This window comes from Dicentrarchus labrax, unplaced genomic scaffold (genome assembly GCF_905237075.1).
Source record: "Dicentrarchus labrax unplaced genomic scaffold, dlabrax2021, whole genome shotgun sequence".
Lineage (NCBI taxonomy): Eukaryota > Metazoa > Chordata > Actinopteri > Moronidae > Dicentrarchus > Dicentrarchus labrax.
The window spans coordinates 11,618,133-11,643,655 of record NW_026136711.1 but is presented as its reverse complement, the minus strand read 5'-3'; the positions used below and the strand labels follow the sequence as shown (position 1 = coordinate 11,643,655).

The window sequence follows — 25,523 nt, the reverse complement described above, 5'->3', positions numbered from 1 at the left end:
TTGCAATCTGCAAATTCAACGCTAGATGCCACAAAATCCTACACGCTGGTCCTTTAAATGTGACAACATTGGCCATGCCGCAGACAGACAGAAGGAGAACACAGAATATTAGGTATTGTACGCCATCTATTGTTTCATCAGTCTTGAATCCTCTTCTCTTCTCTGTCTGCAGGAGCATGACATTGAGACTCCCCATGGCGTTCTCCATGTGACAATGAGAGGTGTTCCCAAGGGCAACAGACCCGTCATCCTCACCTATCATGACATCGGCCTTAACCGTGAGTCAGCCAAAAATGGACTCATCAATACACAGTGTGCTGGATGTGATGAAACTGTTTTATTTTAGCCTCTGCATCTGACGGTCACACTCAGGTCCCCGACAGAGTTTGAACTCCTGAACTCTCACATTACGTGTCCTCTGTTTGCACCTTTCTAGACAAGTCGTGCTTCAACACCCTGTTCAACTATGAGGACATGCAGGAGATCACGCAGCACTTTGCAGTGGTTCACGTGGATGCGCCCGGCCAGCAGGAGGGTGCACCTCCCTTCCCCAGCGGGTGCGTGTCAGACTGGTTTTACAAGTACTGATAAATGGGAGCACAGTTATTTTCTGTGCCGCAATCAATTCACTTAGTTAAAGTGAGCTGGTAGGTCATTTGCTAATGGAAGCACAGTATTTAAATTTATGATGAACCCAATTTCTCTGGTTAATTCAAACATAAGGAAATGACCCTGTTCTTACTACGGACATGGACTCACATGCATTTCATTTGTCTCCAGTTATCGCTACCCAACCATGGACGAGTTGGCTGAAATGCTGCCCTCTGTGATGACTCAGCTCAAGTAAGTGACCCTCTGTGTTGATAGCTGATCAGTAATTGACCATTCACCTCAAGTCCCACGGTAACCGGTGGCTTCTCTGCAGGGTCAACAGCGTGATCGGCATTGGCGTGGGAGCAGGAGCGTACATCCTCAGCCGCTTTGCAGTGAGTCCCCATCAGGACCACGGCATCTATGCTTTCAACCTTTTTTATTTTAAGTCTTTCTTTTTTTGTCCACCTCTCTGTCTCGCCTATAATAATTGAAGCTTTTCAGGCCACACATTACTAAACATTAAAGCCTGCTATCAAGCCCACACAGGGCATCAGGTTTCTCAACAGTCTGCTGCATATGCTACCATTCCCCAGATGATGAATCACCTTGGTGATTCTCTCCTTTTCAGTTGTTTTCGTCTTGTTTCCACACTCAACGCAGCACAGCTAAAATAAGCACGATCTGTGTACAATAGAGCAGAAAGAACTAATGGTGACAGAGAGGAGCGAGGGAGCACTGAAAGATGAATAATGAAAAGAGAGGATGGTGGTCAGAGGTAAAAAGGGATGGTGGTGGGATTAGCAGAGTGTCTGTTCTTGTTTAGAATTAATAAAGAAAATTCATTCTGAAATGTGTTTGCTTTAACTGGCTTAGAACAAAATGTGTTTACCATCAATAGATTTATAGCAGCTGTTGCTGCATTGCATTTGCAGCATCCGCAGTATTCCCTCAGCATTGGGCGAGATGGATCAGATCTTAGATTTCCCCAGACATCCTCTTTCTGTCTTCAGGCAATTCCAAAACCGCACCCCTTAATTTAAAAGCCCACGATTTCGTCTTCATTGTTTCATGTCTTCATTGAAAAGCACAGACATGCTTCACTTTTTGTCCTGCTAGATAAATGTCATCAACATCAAAATCTTTTATTTAAATATTGGGCAAAATATTAAATTAACTTCACACTGTAGGGCTGCACAATAGTGAAAACAGAGAACTGTAACTCCACCACAGCACACATAATGCCAGATAACACCCATGCAGGACTCTGTTATTGGTCAAAAAGTCATACTTTTAAGTTTGCACTGACATGCGTCATTTCCTTTCCAGCTGAACAACCCCACCCTGGTGGAGGGTCTGGTTCTGATCAATGTTGACCCATGCGCTGAAGGCTGGATCGACTGGGCAGCTTCGAAGGTCAGTATTGAGTCGTAGTATCACCACTGCACCATGAACCTAGAGAGTCCTACGGACCCTCTGCAATGTGGCGCAATACTTAAATAATTTACCAGCCATTTAAGTCTGGTTTCCAGGCTTTTTGTCAGGTTGTTGTTAATAAATGCATTTTGGAGTTAAACCACTCTACTTTATGCTCTCTACCTTAATTACTATTTTATGTTATTTATGCCTAGCATTTCATTCTATTTTATATGATGCAAGAAGTAAATAAGATTACTAGTTATAGAATCACGCATGCTGACACCAAGCCACTGTTTACGATATATTGTTTTAAAGACACTTCAAAAAGGTTTATTTTCTGTCTTGAAGTGTTGGATTTAATGACATTAAAGACACAGACAGGGGCTCTTATCCTGTCTTAAGTTGATTATACCTGCAGTTTTTGGTTTAAGGACACTCCAAAGTTAATGAAAATACAGATTCAGATTTTACTGGACACACAATACTTCTGGTGTTTGTTCCTTCTGATTTGTTTCATTTTGAGTGGAATAATTTGTTTCAAGTACAGGGCACAGTGTGTCACAATACTGCCGTACACTTTTATAATGTAATACTGTGAACTCTACATTGTTGTGTGTACTGTGCTGGGGGAACATTCTTTGCAGTGTTACTGTTGCACACAGACGTGGAACCAGGGGGAGCTTGATACGACCTTTGTCCCATATAAATTAAAATCACAGTCCTTCATCTGTTCTGTTGTTATTATTTGGCTCAACCAAGAAAAAATTTAGAAAAGATTATTGGATAGTGACAGTAGTGCTAGAAACAGAGAGAGAGAGAGAGAGACAGAGAGGTAAAAGTAGGAACAAAGCTGCCTGTTCCACATTGAACTGGGAAGGTTGCATTTGTAATAGTATGCCTCCTACTAGGTCACCAGGACGCCATATCCTTCTCAATTTCTAAAACTTAAACATGGCTTCTCTGTATTTTTGCTTCTTTATAAATGTGGACATTAAAATCTGTCAATACGTACACAACATATAGACAAAGGCATAGTTATATAGTCACAACCATAAGGTGCCTGGGTATATTCCCAGTCTTAACTGAATGTCTGTCTTCCCCTCGTGTGCAGCTGTCTGGATGGACCAGTAATTTGGTGGACATCATAATGGCTCACCACTTCAGCACGGTGAGTTTCTCTTGCAGTACATTAGTCGCGCTGTGCTTTTTTTTTATTTTTTTAATGCTGTTGACCTTTTTCATTGACGGTATGAAACTAAAACTGAACCTCAGGAGGCTTTTCTTGATTTCCCTCGATATCTTTACCTCATCTCACTCTTATAACAGACGTTTACTAATTAATCTATTTCTGTTCTCGTGGATACATAGACTGGTGGATTGTGACATGTCGATTACAGACTCAGTTTAATAACTGACAGTGCTGGAGATAATCATATTGTAAATCTCACAGCTTGTCTGGATGACTAACTCAAACTTTAACAGCTCCCTGTACTTTCAACACATGCTACTTAAATGTACTTTATATGGAGTCTCTTAACTTAATTCAAGCTCTTTATGGCTCATGATAGTAAAGTTTTCCTGTTCTGATCTTGTTTCACTCTGTTCTGTTCACCAGGATGAGCTGACAGAGAACCAGGAGCTGATCCAGACCTACCGCCTCCACATCGCCCAAGACATCAACCAAGACAACCTGGCCCTCTTCTGTGGCTCCTACCAATAGTATGATGCAGTACATAAACATACACTGTACATTAATGTTTTTGTAGGCAGTGTCCAGTATTCTTCCCTAATTTCTTATTGTGTTCTTGATCACATTTATGGGTACAAATGAGGCTTGTAAATTCTTCTTCTGCTATCAGACCTTTCTGTAAAATCTGAATACATAGACAGAATCAAATCATAATTTGTCTCCCTGCACCAGCCGTCGGGACCTGGAGATCGAGAGGCCAATCGTAGGTCTCAATGAGGACACAGTCAACACACTAACGTAGGTTTTGAGACTAAGGAGACATAAGTAAATATTTGTCTCTTCTCTGAGAGTACAGAGAATATTTACAGTTTATCGTTTTGCCATGCAGGTGCCCTGCTTTGCTAGTGGTTGGTGACACATCACCTGCTGTGGAGGCTGTGGTGAGTTACACTGCATCATCTCAGGAACCTAAAAAGCGTTTGCTGTTATTCTCTTTTTTGAGCTCAGAATTCATCTCTCAATAATCTTCCAGGTGGAGTGCAATTCCAGGTTAAATCCAACCAAGACCACACTGCTAAAGGTTTGTAATGTATTTGTTAATGAATAAAATATATGCTGTACAAAGAATTAATTAACGAGACTGATCATTATCTTTCAGATGGCTGATTGTGGAGGCTTGCCCCAAGTTGTGCAGGTGGGTTTTTGTTTGATGATACACAATTCCATGTCATCTAGCAATTTTCATGTCTAAATTATCTTCTGACTTTTATCCTTTATCTGTTCACAGCCGGGAAAACTTGCTGAGGCCTTCAAGTACTTTGTTCAGGGAATGGGCTACAGTAAGTAAACACTCTCACACGTCTTTTGCTACTTGTGGTTAGTGAGTAAAAACATCTCAATATAAAATGATACTGGTTCAAACTAGCCGACTCTACATTCACTGTCCATGAATTGTTTACAGACTAAAACCTTTTTGGGCTGACGTGTTTGTGGTCAAGAATTTCCTGTTGACGTGAGTGCAGTGAAAAAAGGTTATTTAAATGAGGATTGTTTTTCACTTGCTTAAACACCCCTGCTGATGGGGTTTGGACTGCGGCCAGCAGTGCATGAAAAGACACAGTTTTTTGTCATCCTGGTCACGGAGAGGCAGCTTGTGCAGCTCGGTGGATGCTAACGCCGTTTCCTCTGCTCTTTGCAGTGTGTGGCCATCACAACCCTCAGTAGGTGAGGTGTAAATGTATCTAGCATGATTGAAATGACAGTGTCACTCGAGTTATGCTGAACAGCAATTCGCTTCCTGTTCAGTTAGGAGTGGGTGTCAAAAAGTACCCTCTGTTTTTTGGGTTTTCTTTGTGCCTGGTGTGCTTTTCTTTTCTATCCAGAACTGTTTAATAATGCAGTGTCTTTCTAGAGAGACTCCAAGTGCATCTTTAAACAGGCCTTCAGGTTTTTACAGTCACTCATCTGCAAAGGAAAAGAACAACAAACACATTGCTATCAGACCGTACTGGCTTGCAGTACACCAACCAGACTCAGCCCCACTGATGGATGAAGTCATGAATGTAGGTTTGCTTGCTCTGGCCATACAGATGACACCTGTCTGCCTGGGTTTTTCTGTAATGCTAATTCTCTTTTTGCTCTCTCCTATTCCCAAACCCTTCAGCGTGGGAGGCAACCTCGGCTGTAGCTAGTATGTCGGGGCCTCTCCATTGCTTTAAAGGCCACCGCGTCCCCCTGTTGAGTAAATGCCACTGCAGGATTAGAACAGATTAAAAAGAGTGCTTTCACATGGAGAAAGTGTGGAAAATAAATCTTAACACCTCAGCGTGTTTGTGAAAGCTGCTTTTCCCTCATTAACACATTGCCACAGTGTGAAATGCACAAGAGAAACCACCAAGAGGTACAGGAAATAAAGATTCTTGTTTGCACACATGCTATGATTTCTTACCTGTTGGTGATAGCAAACAGCTTTTGTCCTCAAGCTGCAACAAAGCCTCAGTTTGAATCCCACATACACTAAGGTGGGACAAAGTAACATGAGAGCTACCTTTTCAACATGTCTCCCTTTCTCCCTCTTTCTTTCCTTCTTTAATCATTGCTTACAGTTCCCTACGTTCTTCTCAGTCACCTGAGCAACGAATCAGGTACCGGGTTCTTGAGCAGCTGTCAGTCTAGAAGGCTTTGAACCCAATGGCCTTTTAACACCCCACAGTGGATGAATGTCAATGTATGCAGAAATTCTCCAGAGAGCACTGTTTCACATTGGTATTCAACAGCAGCTCAGTGTGGTGGATACAGTCAGTATTATGCACAGTGAGATCTTTCTGCATACTTTGACACACATTCATCTCTCTGTAGGTGTTTAGTTTGTCCTTTTAGTATGGATTCTGTCCTCCTCAGTGTCCTGTTTTGTTGCATGACCTGCTGCTGTGGCTTCCTGTCAGTTCAGTTGGATTGCATATGCTGTACTCTGCTGTTGTATTCTTTTTTTTAATTTCAACAGTGGACATAATTTTACACATTTCTTTTATTTGATTGGTCTCCATATTTGAGAATTGTTTGCATGGTAAGCACTTTTTATTGTTGTTGCATCTGGGTATCTAAGTGTTCCCACACTGCACTCTCCAGTCTCCAGGCAGCGTGAGTGGAATATTAATGCATGTCTCTCGTTTTCAGTGCCGTCAGCAGGAATGACTCGTCTGGCTCGCTCGCGCACCACCTCCTCTTCCAGCATCACCTCCATGGACAGCACTCGCAGCCGCAACAACCTCAACAGCCTGCTGGAGGGCAGTGCCACCGGGGTCCTGGACAACCAGGCCGGCCCCCAGACCATGGAGGTTTCCTGCTAAAGCCCACCCCACCCCACCCCCTGCACACTCCCATAGTAACTTATGTGCCCCCCTCTCCCTCTCTCTCTCTCTCTCTCTCTCTCTCTCTCTCTCTCTCTCTCTCTCTCTCTCTCTCTCTCTCTCTCTCTCTCTCTCATCTCGCTCCTAAGCCACTCCTCGCCAGGAGGATCTGTAATGAACTATGTGATTAGAAAAAGAGGATGTAATAAATATATTAACAGATGCATATTATTAAATATTGAATATTGAATACACTGTCAAAGTCACATTCCGACCAGAAACCATAACTACATTCAGATGTGTTGTATATTCAAATGGTCAAACCATATCATTAACTCATCTGTCCCACCTCACCCCCTTTGTATTTATTTTTTTCACATTGTCTTTGTTTTAAATGTCTTCACACACACTGTAGAAATCTTTCATGTCTTCAAAATAACTTGTATATTTCACACATTCATATTTTTCATTGCACGGTACATCACTTTTACTATCTCTTTGTTGTGAACTTTAAAGTTGTGGACTGCATTGATGGTGAGTCATCGCATCTGTTTTAATCTCCAACTTGCTGCAATGTGATGCCAAATTAGTCCCAAGGTATACAGAGGGATCACTAAACCGAGAGTGGTAAAACATGGAAAAACCACTGTAGACTGTAACACACTGTCAGTACAACTGAATCAAAGCTGTAGAGAGAGCTGCTTTGGAAAGAAACGAACATTCAGTGTTAGGGAGAAGTCATGTACTTGTGTGTCAACTCTGTCTCTTCACATACATTCATTTATTTTGGATTCTTTTTGTAATTGAACTCATCTCCTTTTCTTTCTGCTTTGTGTTGATGTTTTTGTTCAGTTGAATATATTATTCAGTGATGTTTTAACAACCTTTAACAAGTGGGTTCTAATGTGAAAAGTATGAGTCCCTTCACTTCGGGGCCCAGTGGTGCTTCTCACTGTCTGCTGATTCAACTCATTTATATTACTACTGAATAAAGCTACAACATGACAAAGTGCCTGGTGTTTGAATTTATCAGCAATAATTAAGTTCACTTGAATAACAAGTCTAGAGAATGTATTGGAAAGAAAGAAAGTAAAGTACTGTATCACTCAGTGCAGGGAGTACTTGTAACTTTCCTCTTCTGTTTGTGGAAAAGTTAGGTGACTGTGGTGAGTTAGTTTCCAACCACACTTGTTCTTATTTCCTCACAGAGTGACAACTGATGTTGTCAGATATGACACAGTCTATATTTAGAACTGATTACGAAAAAAACAATGGTCAGCTGTGCTGCAAATAAGATGAAGAGACTGACTTCAAATTTGATGTACAGAATGTTCGGGGAGTAGAACAAACGTTAATCTGATGTTGATATCAACCACTCAGGGTTCTCTTATTCCGTTGTGCAACACAAATGTTCCTCTGTTGATAGCAAAGAGGAATGAACCTCTCACCAAGTTCACACGGGTCGACAATATCTGTACACTGTAATGCAAAAACCCTGCAATCAATACTGTCCAATTTATGTTGAGTTCTGTGTTGTAGCTTTAATTCTGGTGATTATTACTGGCTTTATGGTATTAAATATGATAATCCAGTATTCAATTACAACATTTTTGCCCTAAAAAACTTATTGTGCAGTTAGATTACATATTTACATGAACTAATGTAGAAAACCATTTATGATGGTACGGAATGATTTATTTGTTGATAAGAAGTTATTTCAATCTACGTTAACATGCTGTTCTTATGCAGCCTTTATAGAACAACTCAGACCTGTGCTGGTAAAGATTGTTTTATTGTTTCCACTCATGGTAGAATTGCTCTTTTGCTTCTATAGAAGATTACAGTACATCTGATTAAAAACTGCAACAAGAAGAGATCAGCATTTTTGTGGCCTTGTCAAAGTCATCTCTCTCAGCAGGGACCGAAACCAATAATTAAAATCATTTCTGCCATCTCTGCAGGCGCGTATCTACATTCATTGGGTAGCAAGAGGGTGGCATGGAGACTTGTGAAACATATGCTGATTTAATTGCAAACAATCACATGTCAATATTTGCTTAGAAAAGCCCACAGCTGAAGATATTTCCGAGTTCAAAAACATTGCATTGCTGCGGCACATTAGTAAAACATTATATAGAAAAACTAAAGGTGACATTATAAATCAATAATTGTTTTACATCCAAGTCCTCAAACATTTTTCCAAATACATGACATTGAAATTAAGCCTAGTCTAAAATGTGTATTTAAGTCATTAAATTACATGTATTAATTTATGTTAACACATAAAACATAATTTTTAAATTAATCTTCATTAATGTGATGAATTTGACTGCAATTGTCATCAAACTGGGGTGGCCAGGCACCCCTCTAGAACTGCCCCTGCATCTCTGATATAATAATGAATATATTATAGCTTAGGGTTGCACAAGTGTCACTAAATTAATGATTAATTGTTGTTATTAATTGTCTTCCTTCTGATTTCCCTGTACAAAATGCCCTTATTGCCAGTCCCATTGCTCCACTGCTGCTGTTATTCACTGTGCAGTGTCAGCATGATGGATGAACTGACAGCTGATAAATTAGTGCAGGAGTACAATGGCAGGGGAATCAGATGTTAACTTCAATGGCATCATTTTACCATGACTGACACAACAACCGAACATAAATACAGGGGGAATGTGGTCAACCATTTCATCACAGATGTTGTTTTGCCCAGTGTGACCCTAATTAAGTGTCAGTGTGAAATTATGTCACTGTATCAAGATTATACATGCTTACGTAGACATACAGTTCATTCCATAAACAAGTGATGCGCTATTAGCTCCACTTGAAAACATTTTGCGTAAGAGATCAACATGTGCTGTTTTAAGTCAGGATGTCAAGGTCTTGAGCGTCACAGGAAGCTGCAGCAGGGTGACATACATAAAGGCCGTGCAGGAAGCCTCGTCTCTTCAGTCAGCCCCCACTATACACAGCTGCGAAAACACAGCAGCCTTCATGGGAACAGAGCAGAGGAATGAGCACAGTCATTCTGATTGATCAGCAGACGTGACTGGGAGCTTAGACATAGACAGCAAGGCATTCACATACGTGTGTGTGTGTAGAAGGCAGACAAGCATTTCATAACAAAGATTTGGAGTTTACTGGCCGATCAGAGAAGGCTCTGACTCACTACTTGTGCAGAATATCTTTTTTGGGGCAAACATTTCTATACAGAAACTAAAGGAGGTGAGTATGTTACTTGCTCTGATGATGGTCTCTCTTTCTTTCTTTCTTTCTTTCTTTCTTTCTTTCTTTCTTTCTTTCTTTCTTTCTTTCTTTCTTTCTTCAATGTCTTGAATTTTAACTCCAGAATATTAGTAAACGTATTGCCTGGTCACTTGTATTGTATGAAATATTAATTATTGTCACTTAGCGATCAACATGCACTACAGATTAATGGAGAAATTAGTTACTGGTTAAATGTTTTATTATTATTTAAGCTATTCTATTAACTTGCTGCTGCTAGTGTGAAAAATGCATGATGAGAACAAAATCTCATCTTCGTCTTTATTCCTCGCAAACATGCTGTATGGAAAGTTAACACAGGATATCAATGCCTCTTGTTGTGGTTGGGCGCCTTCCTGTGTCATATGGGTTCCGTTGCCAGGTTACAAAATAGTGTGCGGTACCTGTGAGCTGTTTCACTGATGGAAGTCATAATGTGATAACTAGGCCGGGGGATAATTAAATTACAAATCTGAAGGTTATTGAAGGCCTTTGAAGACACACCATTTTCTAATTATGCTCCCCCCATCTCACAGTTTCCTTTCTCTCTCTCTCTCTCTCTCTCTCTCTCTCTCCTTTTGCAGCCACAAGAGCCATTTCAAATCAGCAAGAAGTCAAAAAACATGGGGACCTGCCCCATCAGATGTCAATCCAACATGACAATCCTAGAAAATCCACCTGTGACACCAGGTAGGTTATATCCACAAGTCATCAACACACAAAATAAAAATAAGAAAAATGTAACATATGAAACTCTTTATTTGTTGTATTCATTTCCTCCTCTCTTTCTCTGCAGCTCTCCCGGACAGCATGATTATATCCCTCTGTAACTACCCTTCCTTTGGGCACACAGAATTGACCATGTGCATTGGGGAACTACTCACCATCATATCCGAGTATGTGATGTGGCTCATAGTGTTTCACCTTCACCCTTGTTTACACCTGGACAGACACAATAAGTCATGGCTGCTTATTTTCTCCAACAGCGACGGTGATTTTATGATGGTGAGATCCACAACCACAGGCCGGGAGAGCTACATTCCCACCAACTACACCGCCAAGGTTACACACAGGTAATTCACTGTCACTGTAAGCGTATGTGTAAAGAACAACTGTCTCATTATCGTGACTGAGAAAGCAGAGGACTTGTACAGAGGTGAAGTGAACGGCAGGGGGTTCCCTGTCAGGTAGGAGGAGTCTCTGTGTAGGTGGCCTCTCCCTCAGTGGAGACAGGGTTTTGGAACAAGTCATCAGTTCTCTCCAGTGAAATGTCATCAGCCTCTGCCTCCTGTAGTTTCAGACCTCCTCCAGTGGGGAATGTGCTTTGATATTGTTCCAGTGGATTTTCCAAACTTGAAAACACTGTCTTAATGCCCCACTTTGTTTTTTTACTGTTCAGGTGGCTGTTCACAGGCATCAGCAGGTACAAAGCAGAAGAGCTGCTCCTGCAGCCTAATAACCAGAGCGGAGCCTTCTTGATCCGAGAGTCAGAGACAAACAGAGGTAGGTAGAGGGTTGTTTCTTGGGTTTTTCATTATGAATTTCATTATGAACATATTCAATCCAAGCCCAACACTGTAGCATCAATTAACTAAAATATTATGTCATCATCTTAATTATATGTAATGCAGTTTCCACAGTTTAGATAATTTTCTTTTACATCACTAGAATTGCTTCATGTGCTTTAGAAACATCTGAGATTATAGTTTAGGAAAGATAAGGAATATGAATCAGACTTGCAAAATTAAAAATCAAGAGCCATATAGTTTAACTGCTGCATCTGTGCATTTTTTTAATGTTCAGACTGTTACTCGCTGTCCATCCTGAGGAGGACCAACTCTTCGTACCAGCACTGTGTAAAGCACTACCGCATCTCTCCCCTACAAAATGGCTGGGTCTATATATCTCCAGGACTCACCTTCCCCTCCCTGCATCACCTAGTTGAACACTACTCAGGTTTGTACTGAGGATGTAATGCTGTTTTCTTCTCTGGACATACAAGAGACAACTCTAAATTCATATTAGATATTAGATCATAGATATTAAAATGTTGTCTCCTTTCCCAGAGTCTGCAGATGGTCTGTGCTGTCGGCTGACGGGGCCTTGCCTCATCGAGGGTTACGACAACGCCAGAGAAGCCAGGCCTGTGCCCACAACTGTCAGGAGGCCTACTATCAACTGGAAGGACATTAGCAGGTGTGGCAGTCTCTCTCTCTCTCTCTCTCTCTCTCTCTCTCTCTCTCTCTCTCTTTTCTCTCTCTAGCCTTGTTTTTACTGATGACTGCCACAAGATGTCACTCTACTACTTGTTGTAAAGTAGAACATGAGCACCTGGTGGCGTCATAGTAGAAGGCAGTTGATAAATCCTCTTTGTCAAGCTTATTATTTTAAGTGTTTGTTGAGAGTGTGTCAGAAATATGTTGATTTGTTTACACACCTGTTAAAATAGTCCTAGACACTGTACACTGAATATGAATGATTAATATTATGATCATATTAGTCCTTTAAAGTAAAATCTGTTTCTGCCTCCTCCAGGTCAGTGATCTTCAGGAGGAAGAGAACAGAGTCAGACAACTCTCTGGTGAGCGAGGGGCTGAGGGAGGCCATCTCCTCCTACCTCCAAATGACAGAGGGCAACGATCATAGCTGGGACACTTGAGGGAAGACAGTGGATCAGTGTGACAGAATGAAGTCAGACAGAAGGAGCTCAGTCAGATGCTGGCCTGTCTCATCTGCAGTCTCCTTAGGAATAGGTCGTCAGCAGCACGCCCAAATGTAGTCTTCGTATATCGCCCTGGAGTAGCAGGAGGGCCGAGACACTACAAAGCTTGGAGATGTGACATACTGTATGTCAGCAAGAAGACGCTTTTAGGCCCACACAGGCACACAGTGGAGGTGTGGGCTGAAAACTGAATGTCACTGAAACATATGTTATCATCTGGTTGAATGTTTCTCTTAATTTATAACCTAATATGTATATGATGGTTGAATGCAATATGTCAATTATATTGTAATATGATTATTCTAATGGTAATGTTATTGGAATCCAATAAAATAAAATAAAATAAAATAAAATATGTATGTGATAAATTAAATGAACACATATAAATATAACCTAAACACAAAAGAGTCTGGTTTGTATTTTCTTCGTATAATAACATTGTATGTTATAACAATAAACTATATATATATATACATATATACATAAAACCACTGAGACACTTGGTTATTGCAGAGTGTGCATCTCTGCCAGCAGATGCCGCTTAATTACCTCCAATATATTCATCAAAGCCTTCCACTTCCTGCCCGAACAGCTCAGTTCAGGAAGAAGAAATAATGGCGACGCTTCTGGGGTCCGAGTCCCCTTGTACTGGAGGAAAACGAAGAAATTGCAACAGCAATATCGTCACAAAGTTCACGGCCAGTAAAATTACTGGCCAGGGTTTCAGTCGAGGGACACAGGTAAGAAAAACGATGCATGTTTCGGCTGTAAAGACCTGCGAAGGTTGGTCGACGGAGACCAGGGACTTGCGCTTTGAATCCAGCCTGAAAATGAAGACGTTGTCCTGGAGACTGGACTGGAGATGTAGTCGCCCCTGTCAGCGGTGGCTGTACAGCTAGCTACCACATTACGGGGTTATTTAAACACGCAAACCGTAAGCTTTTACTCAGTTGAGTTCTGGATAATAATATTTTCTCGCTGACAGTGAAAATAACGATTTGCTTTACGAAAAGTGTATGAAACAAGCTCCGTTTCAAGTGGGTCTTTTGTTGTTAGCGCCACGTTAGCTTAGCATTATAGGCCAGGATAACTACGATATAAAAACGCTTAGAAGTGAAAGTTTGTGTGGCTTTTGTTGTTGTTCGGACGCTGGGGTGTCGGTGTTACTAGAGAGACTGTGGTTAATTTTTGTAAGCACTTAAATCCACGGCAGTAACATTTGCTAATGTTAGCAGACGGGCTAACGTCAGCTAACGTTGCTAGCTAAGCCAGCTGAACAGCTCAGGTGATTACGTAACGACACACTAACCACAATAACCATCGTTTCCATAAATGGAAACGCCTCAACAGCTGTTTTGGCAAGTTAACGTTAGCAAGTTTATTTTTATTTCCACTGAAGTACACATTTAGACGATATTTGTAACTTTGCAGCACATATTTGTTCGGTTAGTGTTGATGTAACGCTAGTTCACGTCAATTGTTTTGATGGGTTTTAAAGCACAATGAACGTCACACCTGTCCTGACATTTTGACGCAGTCAGCTGCTGTATATCTGTCTCACTTTGTTCCTCACACTCAAGTGACTTAAAGCCCTCAAAGTGCAGAGCTGATAAAAGCCAGGTATTACTGTGCAGCCAGTGTCGTGCCTTTTACCTTCCTTGCTGACTTGCAGTTTTCAAGGTAGTGTCTCTCAGAAGTGAAATACTATTATCCTAAAATTTTCAAATTCCCCAGATAACCTTGGAAATGTGGAATTTGACAAGTTTTCCAAGACACTGTGTTTGAATTTGCACACTTTGCAAAATACACAGTTGTTAAGCCATTTCTTTTTGGTGTCTAGGAAGGCTTTCCAGGGAGTTGGTCACCATTAAGAAGCTGCTGTTGAGAACATTCCTCAAGAAAGTTACTTCCCCAGTCCTCTTTTCAGCACAGTTTGTTACTTGAAGAGGAAACCATTTGTTCATTGGACTCAGTGGTTGTTAGTATTGCATTTTTAAAATGGTCGGATAGTAATTTTTTGTTTTGCTTTGGGGCAGATGGAGTATCCAATATCTCGAATGAGAAGCGTTATAGTGAAACCTGTGTGAACCTGTGTGAGCCTTTTGTTTTGGTCCTACTGATTTCCTGGGCTTTTGAAGCACTTTAAAGCCAGTTGGTGCCAGTTGGGGGGGTGTTGAATGACACTAGGATTGGGCTTGTTTGTTATTACACTGATCACCTATATAGAGGAAATAAAAAGCAACTATTAGCGCAGAGAGATCAATGCTTTTGATATTCTGTTTCTACTAAGAGCCATGCAAGTTGCGGAATTATCATGTAATTTCTCATGCATATCTGTGAAAGCATAACCTTTTTTATTTTTTAAGTGTTTCGCTCTGCTGCACCTTGTAGCCTTGCTCCACCATATATTTGCACCTGGTGACTATGAGCCAGGCCAGGACTCTCTTGACCTACAGTTTTATTTATTAGACTGATAAAGTAAAAATCTGAAGTTGCTTTCGGTTTCTGCTCTCTTTGTTGTAGTCTGCTAAATGACCTGGGGTGTGGCTCTTATCTCACTTAAAATAAGACCCAAAATCTTGCTGTTCTCTGGGGCATGTTTTCTGGGGGGAGATTATCTGAGACTGTGGTTTTATATGCAATAAGTGTTAAATATTTAAATTTGCTTGACCACACATGCATACACTTGTGTGTGTATCTATATTTATTACTCTGAATGAAACATGCCATTAATGCCAGAATAAAGTTTAAGTTGTTCTCTGTAGCACTGATGCAATTAACCATACATTTTTCATTGCCTATATTGCACTATTTAAGGTTGCCTCTGTGTGCGTGTTGTAGCTCCCAGGAGGCCTGCTCCAAGAGAGAGATAAACGGGCCAAGTGGCATGGCATCCCTACTCTGCTGCAGAAGCTCTACGAGAGCAGCCATCCCAACAGTGACCTCTCCCATGCCCATAGCTTTCTTAAGGTAACCACACTGGTCCACACAACAGTGAGGCTGTGTAATTACTGGTTTTAGCCACTTTTAGCTTCATTTTGGAGCCTGGGTGATGTAAATTACATGTGGACAATGGGTTTTTTGTCAGGTATTATCATCCCAGCTCTCCATGGAGGCCATGTCTTTTGTCACGGAAGACAGGAAGACCGCTCAGGAATCCACCTTCCCCAACACATACACCTTTGACCTCTTTGGTGGAGTCGATGTAAGTTTGACATTCTTCGTGCTTTATGCTCTGTAATTATTGGACTCAGATGTTGGAGAATCAGTTAACATGTGTTGTACAACCCAGTACTGACACACTGTTGATATAAACTGCATGGGCTCACAGCACTGAATGCTCATTTTCCTGTTTCCCTGAAGCTGCTTGTGGAGATCTTGATGAGACCCACATTAACTATGCAGAAGAAAAAACCCAAAAGTGAGTAGGACTGACATCACATCTGTGTATATGTCTGCTTTTATTGGGAAGTTAACAGGTTTTTACCTGATATAATTAATTTAAACTTAATGATACTTTTTGACAACTAGTTTAAACTCTGTTTCTGTAACAGTGAATGATGACTTGGTCAAGGACTGCCTTAGTGTGCTCTACAACTGTTGTATATGTGTAAGTATCCTATTACATTTTGTACATACCAGAGAAATGTCAGAGGTGCATCATACCTTGCTTCAGTTTAGCACATGTACATAACTTGATGAATTTCTTGCAGTTAGTTTGTCCTGTTATATTTTCTCAAAACAGGATCATGTTTACAGACAGGAATGGGCATGATCTAATTAACGTCCAAATGTTCTTCTTTCAAAACACAGACGGAAGGGGTCACAAAGAGCCTGGCAGCGAGGGATGACTTTGTTCTGTTTCTCTTTACGCTGATGACAAACAAGAAGACCTTCCTACAGACTGCTACCCTTATTGAAGATATTCTTGGAGTCAAAAAGGTCAGAGTTGTACTTAATTCCTCAGCCTGAGCATGTAAAACACTCTTTATGGCCCTGCTAACTCCAGAATTAAAAGGCCTATGAAGTCTCTTTTGGATTTATATGGTGACATTTGGCAAGCCAGGGATCTTAGTTTTATGTCCACCTGTTTTCTTAAAAGACCAGTGTGTACAGTTTAGTGTCATCTAGCAGTGACGTTGCAGATCACAACCTTTTGAATACATCTCAGCATTCCTAGCATGTAGGAGGAACTATGGTGGCCATGGAACTCACAAAAAAGGCGAAAGGCTTTATCTAGAGCCTGTGTTTGATTTGTCCATTCTGGGCTACTGTAGAAACATGGCAGTTCAACATGGTGGCCTCCATAGATAAAAAGTCATTCTAACACAAAAAACAAGTGGGAACGCAATGATTCTTAGTTTCAGGTGGTGATGCAATATCTATTCCAATTCTGCCAATAGATCCTCTGAAATGTTACACACAGGACACTGGAAAGTCAGTCAAATTAAGTGTCTTATTTTTTTCTCTGTGAAAACGACAGGCTTTTTAATATTTGCTCTGCAGATAAATTAGCGTTATGTGCTAGCTCTATTGTCCATGTACAGACACCTCTAATGCCAGAATGATTGTGATTGTCACACTCATGCCTTAATTTTAGAATCATGCTGTGATGTTCTTCAACATTTTTAAACGCTCTTTGTCTAGCTCTGTATTGTAAAACATTTGGTAATTTAGCAGATTGCTTGGATTGTGTACACTGTAGCCTGTTTATTTTGCTTTGCGTTTACATTTCTTTGAACAGGACTTGTTATTTGTGCAGAACCCTAGAAGGTTAAACTATGACACTCAAAGTGTTAGTGCCTAAAATGTGGAGGCTTTGCAGACTCCAATTGTATTATGCATCTCCTCAAGTTACAATGACTTTATTATCTAGAACTAACTGAATTTTCTATCAGACAACTGTTTTTGTAGCAATGGAGAATTCAGTGTATAAAAACACCCATCCTCCTATGTGATTGTTTCAAGTGCCCTGTTCCAGCATTACAGTGGTTTGCATTCACCTTTGTCAATTAATAGTCCCAGAGAAGCTAATTTATGTGTAGGCATACCTTGCATGGATTATGTACCAGGCCCAAGGAATTAATCTTGAGTGTTTTTGCTCCCCGACTTCCCGTCCTGAGCATTTGTCATTATTTCTGATCAAACATCACAGGAAAGATTAACCATTGCTACAAACATGGAGTGAAAAAACATACAGGACACAGTGGACACATTATCTGTTTCATTATATAATATGTCAAAATTATATTGTGTTTCTTAAATATTTGAGTTAAATTTAGCTTAAACTGATCTATTGAAATGTGAAAAAACTGCCACAGTTTTAGCAGGTAGCAAATTCAGCCAGGCTCAATCTTTCAATCTCTTTTTAAGTATGTAAATGTTACAGTATGATTTCTGTCTATTTGCTAACAGTTTACATGTATGCATTTTCAGGAGATGATCCAGTTAGAGGGCATCCCTAACCTGTCAGGCCTGGTACAAAGCTTTGACCAGCAACAGCTAGCCAACTTCTGCCGTATCCTATCTGTCACCATCTCAGAACCTGATGTAGGAAACGATGACAAGCACACCCTCTTGGCCAAAAATGCCCAGCAGAAACGCAATGCTAGCCCTTCACGGGCAGAGGTCAACCAGGGTAGGTTGCCTTCAGAGTACAGAGGTTAAACTGACTACACAATGTATTGTGTGACCATTAAATGACCTTGTACTATTTCTCCAATAGTAACCCTGCTGAACATCCCTGGCTTCATTGAGCGGCTGTGTAAGCTGGCTACTAGAAAGGTGTCTGAGGCCACAGGAGCTAACTTCCTGCAGGAGCTGGAGGACTGGTACACCTGGTTGGACAATGCTCTGGTGCTGGACGCCCTCATGCAGATGGCTACTGAGGAGGCTGAACAAAGCAGTACAGGTGAGTCAAAAGTCTCTTGTGCTGCTTATTCCTCCCACTGTTTGTGTCCTATGAACATGGATTGAGATTTTCCTTCACCTTCAGAGTCATCAGATGAAAGTTCCCTGGCCACCAGCCCTCTGAGGCATCGACTGCCCCAGTCCATGAAGATCGTTCATGAGATCATGTATAAAGTGGAAGTGCTCTATGTGCTGTGTGTTCTTCTTATGGGCCGACAGAGAAATCAGGTAGTTAACGGCACACATCTCCTCCCTGCTTGAGCTTTAAGCTGAAATATTGGGTCAGAGCAGATTTAAACCCAGAACTGACCCCTGTATTGTGTCCCTGCACAGGTCCACAAGATGCTGGCTGAGTTCCGCCTCATCCCAGGGCTCAATAACCTGTTTGAGAAGCTGATCTGGAGGAAATACACTGCTTCAAATCATGTGGTGCATGGCCAGAATGAGAACTGCGACTGTAGTCCAGTATGAACTTTTAACCCAACACTCTTAGTAAAGTGGGTCAATAGAATGAAACATTTTAAAGTTTAACATAACCATTAATACTCTTTGTTATTGTGCAGGAAATATCCTTCAAAATCCAGTTCCTGCGACTACTTCAGAGTTTCAGTGATCACCATGAGTAAGAGACCCTTAATTCAGTTTCCTTGCATCTGACCTCTCCTTCTAAGATATGTTGTTTTGAAATGTTTTGCTTGCCTTTCAGGAACAAATATCTTCTGCTGAATAGCCAGGAGCTAAACGAACTGAGTGCCATATCCATGAAGGCTAACATCCCTGAGGTGGAAGCTCTGGTAAACACAGACCGAAGCTTAGTGTGTGATGGGAAGAAGGGTCTCCTCACGCGAATCCTCACCGTCATGAAGAGGGAGCCTCCAGATTCGTCCTTCAGGTCAGTATCATGCAGGGCTAAGATCAAAATACAGGAGATAAAGTTGTTATTATTTTAGACAGCCTTCTTGGAAGAGTCAAACATGCCCATATTGGAGCACCAGGCTGTCTTCTTTTAAAATGATTTTTCAAGATTTGTCTCTGTAGTTCTGCTTGCAATAGCTTTGCTGAAGCTTTCTGTTTCTGTATGAAGATTCTGGCAGGCGAGGGCAGTGGAAAGTTTTCTCAGAGGAGCCACCTCCTATGCAGACCAAATGTTCCTACTGAAGAGAGGACTACTAGAGGTAAAACTCCATGAAGACAATTTACATTGCACAGATATGTCCTTGATTTTCTGTGAATGAATGGCTGCTCACGTTCTGCCTCCATCCCACGACAGCACATCCTCTTCTGCATCATAGACAGTGGTTGTACATCTCGAGATGTCCTACAGAGCTACTTTGATCTGCTTGGAGAGCTTATGAAGTTTAACATTGATGCCTTCAAAAGATTCAACAAATATGTTAACACTCCAGAGAAGGTATAATAATACTACTGGCTTACAAACATTACAACCATTTCTCAACAAGTGTGTCTAATGGTGTACTTTGATTTGTCTTCTATAGTTTCAGACCTTCCTGACGCAGATCAACAGTTCTCTGGTGGACTCTAACATGCTGGTGCGCTGCATCGTCCTTTCATTGGACCGCTTTGAGAGCCAGACTGAAGATGTCAAAGGTAAACCGGGATTGAAAAGTTTACACATGTAGACTCTTCATTAGAGAACATTTAACTAGTGAGTAAGATTTAGTGGCATCCAGCGATGTAGTTAAAGATTGCAACTCCCTTTCAAGCACAAAGGGAAAACTACTGTGGCTGCCATACACACATTGTGAACGGTCCTATCAAGAGCCAGTGTTTGGTTTGTCAGTTCTGGGCTACTATAGAAACATGGTGCTTCAACGTGGCGACCTCCAACCTGCGGTGTCTGTAAATATAAAAGGCTAATTCTAAGGTAATAAAAACATAACAATTCTTATTTTCAAGTGATTATACACTTAATGAAAACATAGTTATTTGTGTTATATTCCGTTTGTGCTACTAGATCCTCCTAAATGTTACACATTGGACCTTTTTAAAGCAGAACTCAGCAACGAAAACTAACAACAATCAATACAAAACATGTCCTGGATAAATTTGAAAACAGTATTTATGTGTGAAAAACCCAAGTAAACGATCACAAATAAATGGAAGTGCTTTTCATAGAAGAATAATTGATTTTGGCATTGTATATTTTTTTCCCAAGTGGTGGAGGTACTTTCTGAGTGCTGCCTGCTGTCCTACATGGCCAGAGTTGAGAACAGGCTGTCCTTCCTCTTCCGACTGATCAACATCATCAACGTACAGACACTCACACAGGTCTCGTTTCATTTTTACTTTGTCCTGTGTATTGAGAGAAACTGAGTGCCAGAATAAGGAATCATTTGATAAATCAAGGACTATTTTAATGTAAACTCAAAGAAATGTCAGCCACTGTTGGCCTTTTTAATTTGTTTTTATTGTGTGTGCATATTTTGTTGCAAAATGTTTGGTCGATCACTCAAATCTTGCTTCTATTCTATTTTTTCCTGCAGGAGAATGTGAGCTGTTTAAACACCAGTTTGGTGATCTTGATGCTGGCCAGAAGAAAGGCTAAACTGCCCTTCTACCTCAATGCCCTGCGGGAGAAGGAGTATGCTGAGAAGTACCCGGGCTGCCTGCTCAACAACTTCCACAACCTATTGCGCTTCTGGCAGCGCCACTACCTCAACAAGGACAAAGACAGCACCTGTCTGGAGAATGTGAGTAGCTCTCTTTCCTGTACACAAGTGAAGCATCAGTAAATATCTTCATTTCAGTCTACAACAGCTGCCTCACACAAGCAGCAAGTCTGCAGCATGATATGCGAGTCCCCTCTCAGCGTCTACTGTTGTGTTCAGAATTCATTCAAAACATTCCAACAGGGAAATCACATGTTCAGGATTCAATGTTAAGGCTTTTTTATTCACTTGTGGGCCAGAAATCTACTGTCCCAAACCCAATTTTGACTTGCCCCAATACACATTGTTTTATTAGCTGCCATGCGAACAAGACGCTGTCGGCTCTTGTTATGGCACTTCAGCATTTCCAGTTTTATCCCTCTTGCTCTCAAACCTGTGGCAAACTGCGCAATACATGGTTGGAGATTTACATAACCTTTACTCGCTGCCATCTTCTCAGGAGTGCCCAACTGGTCTATGCATGTGAAACTCTCCTTAGCTACTTCTGTCATCACAAAACAATTTGTTTCATTCTTTTTTATACCACTTGCATGATTAGGCAAGTGAGTTGCTAGAGTTACTAGCCCAATGTAGCGTTATACTTGCCCCAGGCAAGTTGAACCCTGAATGTATGCATGCTATGAAAACAAAGACAAAGTGCTCTGAGCTTCACAGTGACTCACATATTATTGGACTGCACTCAAGCTTGCAGAACTTGTCTAGACCTCAGTATTGGTTGAAATGAAAAAAATACTAAGAGACAGATTATTTTAAAAATGTAGAGTTGTGTGTAGTTCCGTGTAGATGAGACTTCCTCTGGCACGCTTGGAAAGATGTACACTGTTGTAGATAAAAACACCTTTTTAAACTGCAGGAATTATTTCAAGAACCCAGGAAACTTTTCCATTGAAGGAAGGATTTTGGTTCATTGCTCAAAGAAAAATTCCTATCTCACTACTAACCTGTGTTGACCAATAAGCAATGTTATCTTCTAAAACTGTTTGGAAACAAGTTAGCCATAACAATTTTTATAAGGTGACGTCAGTGTTGTGTATTTGCTCCTTCAGCTACCCCCAAGTGGCCAAATAGCAGTCATGGTTGATATTTTAGTATAATATATAGACAACCCTAACATTACATTATTGTTTATACCTTTATTTTACTGCTGTAGAAGTTGGCACATCCCTTTTTGAAAGACTCTTATTTCATGCTGAAATGATCAACTTGAAAGGTAAGTTAGTATTGATCCAATAGACATCCGGGGATACAGCTAAGCTAGGCTGATTTCTCTTGTTTGTATGTAGGCTTGTACAATTCCCAGACACTATCCCTTACACAAGAAGGCTAACTTGACAACTAGCATTACCACATACTGTGGTTAGCTAGCTAATTGGGTAGATGTTGTGTTGTTATGATGTTCTAAATCCTCTCTGGTTTCCCTCCTCAGAGCTCCTGTATCCCCTTCAGCTACTGGAAGGAGACAGTGTCAGTGCTGCTGGGCTCAGACAGGACTTCTCTGTGTGCCATAGCGAGCTACATTGATGAGCCCTTCATGGATCTGGACAGAGATCTGCTGGAGGATTGACCACCAGTGTGTGCACTCAGTGTGCTGGGGGGGAGGGGCAGGGCAGAGGGTCACATGGAGCATGGACACCTAAAGCTGGTGACGACTCCTCTAAGCTGAGCCATCCAGGCGCTTTGTGACTGCGTTGTGGATGTAAAGACTCCCCCGTTTGCTGTCTGTACCTTCGCATGGAAGCCGTTATCACAGATGTGAGGGGATGTGATTTGCCTGGCTGTCATCTTCTCACCAAGTTACCGTCCTCTTCTTCAAAGTAAGGGGGGGGTGGGGGAACCTGTATGCCCACCCCAGATCGCCCACATCGTTGAACGGACAATAAAGGGACCTTGCAAAATGACACCTGCATTGGTTGTTTGCTTTAGGTGAAATTCAAATAGAGCCTTTTATATAACCTATACAAAATTCTATGAAAAAAATATGTATGATTCAACAAATTATATGTAAGAAAAAAAGATTCTTTTCACGTGGACTTGGTTAGCCACAGATTACACCGTCACCCACACATGCTGGTCAGTGGTGCATCACAGGGCTGCCAGGAGTCCCCGGCCTCACTCTCCCACTACCTACACGCTCCCATGCCACTCCACTGCCTGACCTGTGGGGGGGGGGGTGATATTGGAGTTTTTGCAGGGGTCTTCTCAATGAACTGCATTTTCATTTAACCTGTACGTGGGTCTATTTTATTAGGTGGCTATTGTTGATCGGTGCTTTCTGGCTCTACTCGGCACATTTAGGTAGCTCGTGGGCCAGCTGACATGGTTCACAAATCACACGGGGCTCCTCTCACTGAAAACCATCCACTCTATCGTGGCTTCAGAAGCTTCACCCAGGGACTTGTTTCTTTACCAGGTTTTTTTTGTTGATTTACTTTTGTCTTTGTTGAAAACAATGGCTTTTAGCTCTGGATAAACTGTAGAATAAAACATTGCACAGATTAAATTGTTTTTATTGTTTATTATATTTTAACACATTTGTTGATTAAAAACGTCTTCATTTTGTAACATAATTTGTATCCATGTTGTAAGAGATGCTTTGGGAAGAGAATAAACTATGCAGGCGCTAGTGTTAAGATACCACTTTCATTGTTCCAGTCCACACAAAATGTATGTGAAAAAGCCTTCTGCCCAACATCATCAGCACTGGACTGAAGGTTTACAGCTTTTTCTGGTTTCTGGGATTTCCTAAAATCTTTGATTACAAGCTGAGAATGACAATCTTTCTGTGTGATGGCTCTTTTTGCATGGCACCACTTGCTCTTTTAGTTTGGATAAAGATGAAGTAGTGGGCACGGCTATGTCAATGATGTGTCCCTGGCCAGAATGTGCAGCTGTTTTGTGGAAATGGAAGATCCAGAGCCGAACAGATGTTTGGTGTCTCAAATTTAAACAGACCCAACCTGAGATAAGTACAAATGGATGAGCTACCTCATATTTTATCCTGACACCGTACAGATCAAACCACTCCTAATGACTAGTGTACAGTTTTACTCCCAGCATGTCACGAGTCATAATACATGTTCATATGAATGTATAAGGGCATTTCTACAGTTGGCCCCTGTTGCCATGAGTTGCTAGTGCTATGCCGCCTTGGGATGCAAACACAAATGTCCTTTACACTTTGAAAGCCTTTTTATTTGCTTTAAAGCTGATAAACCAGAAATGTTTTTTTTTTTTTTTTCTAGCTTTCTTTCAGCATGTCTTAAATCTCTTGATGGGTGTGCACATACTTTGAATTAGTTCATCTTTTGTGCTTTGCAGTGAAGTTAATGCAACAACACTTTACAAGTGCTTCTCTCTTACAAATTCTCGGTGTCTCTGCTGAATGCCCGAGATATCTGCAGTGGTTTCTTGATAACATGATGTGATTTGACACAGGGTACATCTGGAGTGCTGTTAGTACTCATCGTGTGTTATCATTGATCCGAATCCCTCCTATCACTCCAGTCATCAACCATGGAGGCCAGTGAGGCTATGGGTATAAAAGCATGAATGTTTTGAGCGCTTTTCTGGAGCAACTATATAAACAATCTCTGAAGCTTGACTTCTGTAGCTTTGTGATCTGAATTTCAGAGAGTGATCCTTCTGTATGATGCGTAAGAGAATTGGTTCTCAACAGTTATGCTGTATGTGGTGTGTCCTAGTAGGCCTTAGATTTCATTCATTAGTTTGTATAGAAAATGGTGAAATGTTATCCCCTTGGCCAAGAACATGCTGCATAGTGCTAAATATAACACTATTTTGTTTTATTTTAGATCCCTGATATTTTGACTTTATTAACTGGAGATTTATGTAATGTTTGGCATGATGAGGATATTATTAGACATATTTTGCAACCAGTCCTAAATTCACATTCAAGACTCAAACCATGTGGTGCTTTTATTTTCATCAAATATGATTGTGTTTCACCTCACTAGTGTCGACAGCATCTATAGCGTTTGTTGAAAAGGACGTTTACAAAATGCTGACTGGATTATGTTCATGGTGTAAAATCTAAATAATTCATTTAAGATAACTGCCCTTGTATTTTCCCCTCATTTGCATTGGCATTGATTAATGCATAAAATCTAACATGGTTGTGTTTTTTCACTTTCTTTCTCTTTTTAACCGTTTGACTATCAAACAATCAGACAAAAGATTCATGTTTCAGTTTCACATTCTACTATAACTACTTCTGTAACCAACTTTCACCCTCATGTTCCTAATGCTGGTATTGAACTTCATTTTCCTTGTTTAACAGCTGTTTGTCAAATTAATAATATAATAAATTCTTATCTAGACCTTCTTTGTGGGATTTCTATCTTCATCATTTATGCACACTCAAAAAA

General features: G+C 40.9%; 3 protein-coding genes across 9 annotated transcripts in view; all 3 read left to right on the top strand.

Moving 5' to 3' along the window:
* The window catches only part of ndrg3a (ndrg family member 3a), a 32,052-nt gene extending 24,494 nt beyond the window's left edge, over positions 1 to 7,558 (top strand). For 2 of the 5 annotated variants that reach the window (XM_051416497.1, XM_051416499.1), the window contains 14 exons: positions 173 to 278; positions 437 to 557; positions 781 to 843; positions 926 to 986; positions 1,921 to 2,007; positions 3,122 to 3,178; positions 3,626 to 3,729; positions 3,932 to 3,997; positions 4,089 to 4,140; positions 4,233 to 4,280; positions 4,359 to 4,394; positions 4,488 to 4,539; positions 5,806 to 5,844; positions 6,377 to 7,558. In XM_051416497.1, the coding sequence (XP_051272457.1) occupies positions 173 to 278; positions 437 to 557; positions 781 to 843; positions 926 to 986; positions 1,921 to 2,007; positions 3,122 to 3,178; positions 3,626 to 3,729; positions 3,932 to 3,997; positions 4,089 to 4,140; positions 4,233 to 4,280; positions 4,359 to 4,394; positions 4,488 to 4,539; positions 5,806 to 5,844; positions 6,377 to 6,549 (1,065 nt within the window). In that variant the 3' untranslated portion in view covers positions 6,550 to 7,558. The other 3 variants (XM_051416500.1, XM_051416498.1, XM_051416501.1) reach the window with 3 other exon arrangements.
* A 1,935-nt stretch (positions 7,559 to 9,493) lies between these two features.
* Positions 9,494 to 12,943, top strand: sla2a (Src like adaptor 2a). Its single transcript, XM_051416502.1, has 8 exons — positions 9,494 to 9,777; positions 10,401 to 10,506; positions 10,613 to 10,712; positions 10,803 to 10,889; positions 11,216 to 11,319; positions 11,620 to 11,772; positions 11,883 to 12,012; positions 12,352 to 12,943. The coding sequence occupies exons 2-8, from the start codon at positions 10,440 to 10,442 to the stop codon at positions 12,473 to 12,475; spliced, it is 765 nt and encodes a 254-aa protein (XP_051272462.1). The 5' UTR covers positions 9,494 to 9,777; positions 10,401 to 10,439; the 3' UTR covers positions 12,476 to 12,943.
* Positions 12,944 to 13,110: 167 nt separating this feature from the next.
* Positions 13,111 to 25,480, top strand: trpc4apa (transient receptor potential cation channel, subfamily C, member 4 associated protein a). 3 transcript variants are annotated; one of them, XM_051416494.1, is made up of 18 exons: positions 13,111 to 13,278; positions 15,380 to 15,508; positions 15,627 to 15,743; positions 15,902 to 15,959; positions 16,093 to 16,148; positions 16,352 to 16,480; positions 17,975 to 18,176; positions 18,264 to 18,449; positions 18,534 to 18,676; positions 18,782 to 18,913; positions 19,012 to 19,070; positions 19,155 to 19,340; positions 19,533 to 19,623; positions 19,719 to 19,859; positions 19,945 to 20,056; positions 20,625 to 20,737; positions 20,953 to 21,159; positions 22,565 to 25,480. In XM_051416494.1, the coding sequence occupies exons 1-18, from the start codon at positions 13,153 to 13,155 to the stop codon at positions 22,700 to 22,702; spliced, it is 2,325 nt and encodes a 774-aa protein (XP_051272454.1). In that variant the 5' UTR covers positions 13,111 to 13,152; the 3' UTR covers positions 22,703 to 25,480. The 3 variants fall into 3 exon arrangements, with proteins under 3 accessions (XP_051272454.1, XP_051272456.1, XP_051272455.1); XM_051416495.1 differs by having other exon boundaries at positions 13,145 to 13,278; positions 15,356 to 15,508; XM_051416496.1 differs by lacking the exons at positions 20,953 to 21,159; positions 22,565 to 25,480 and adding an exon at positions 20,173 to 20,333 and having other exon boundaries at positions 20,625 to 20,658.
* Positions 25,481 to 25,523: the final 43 nt, after the last annotated feature.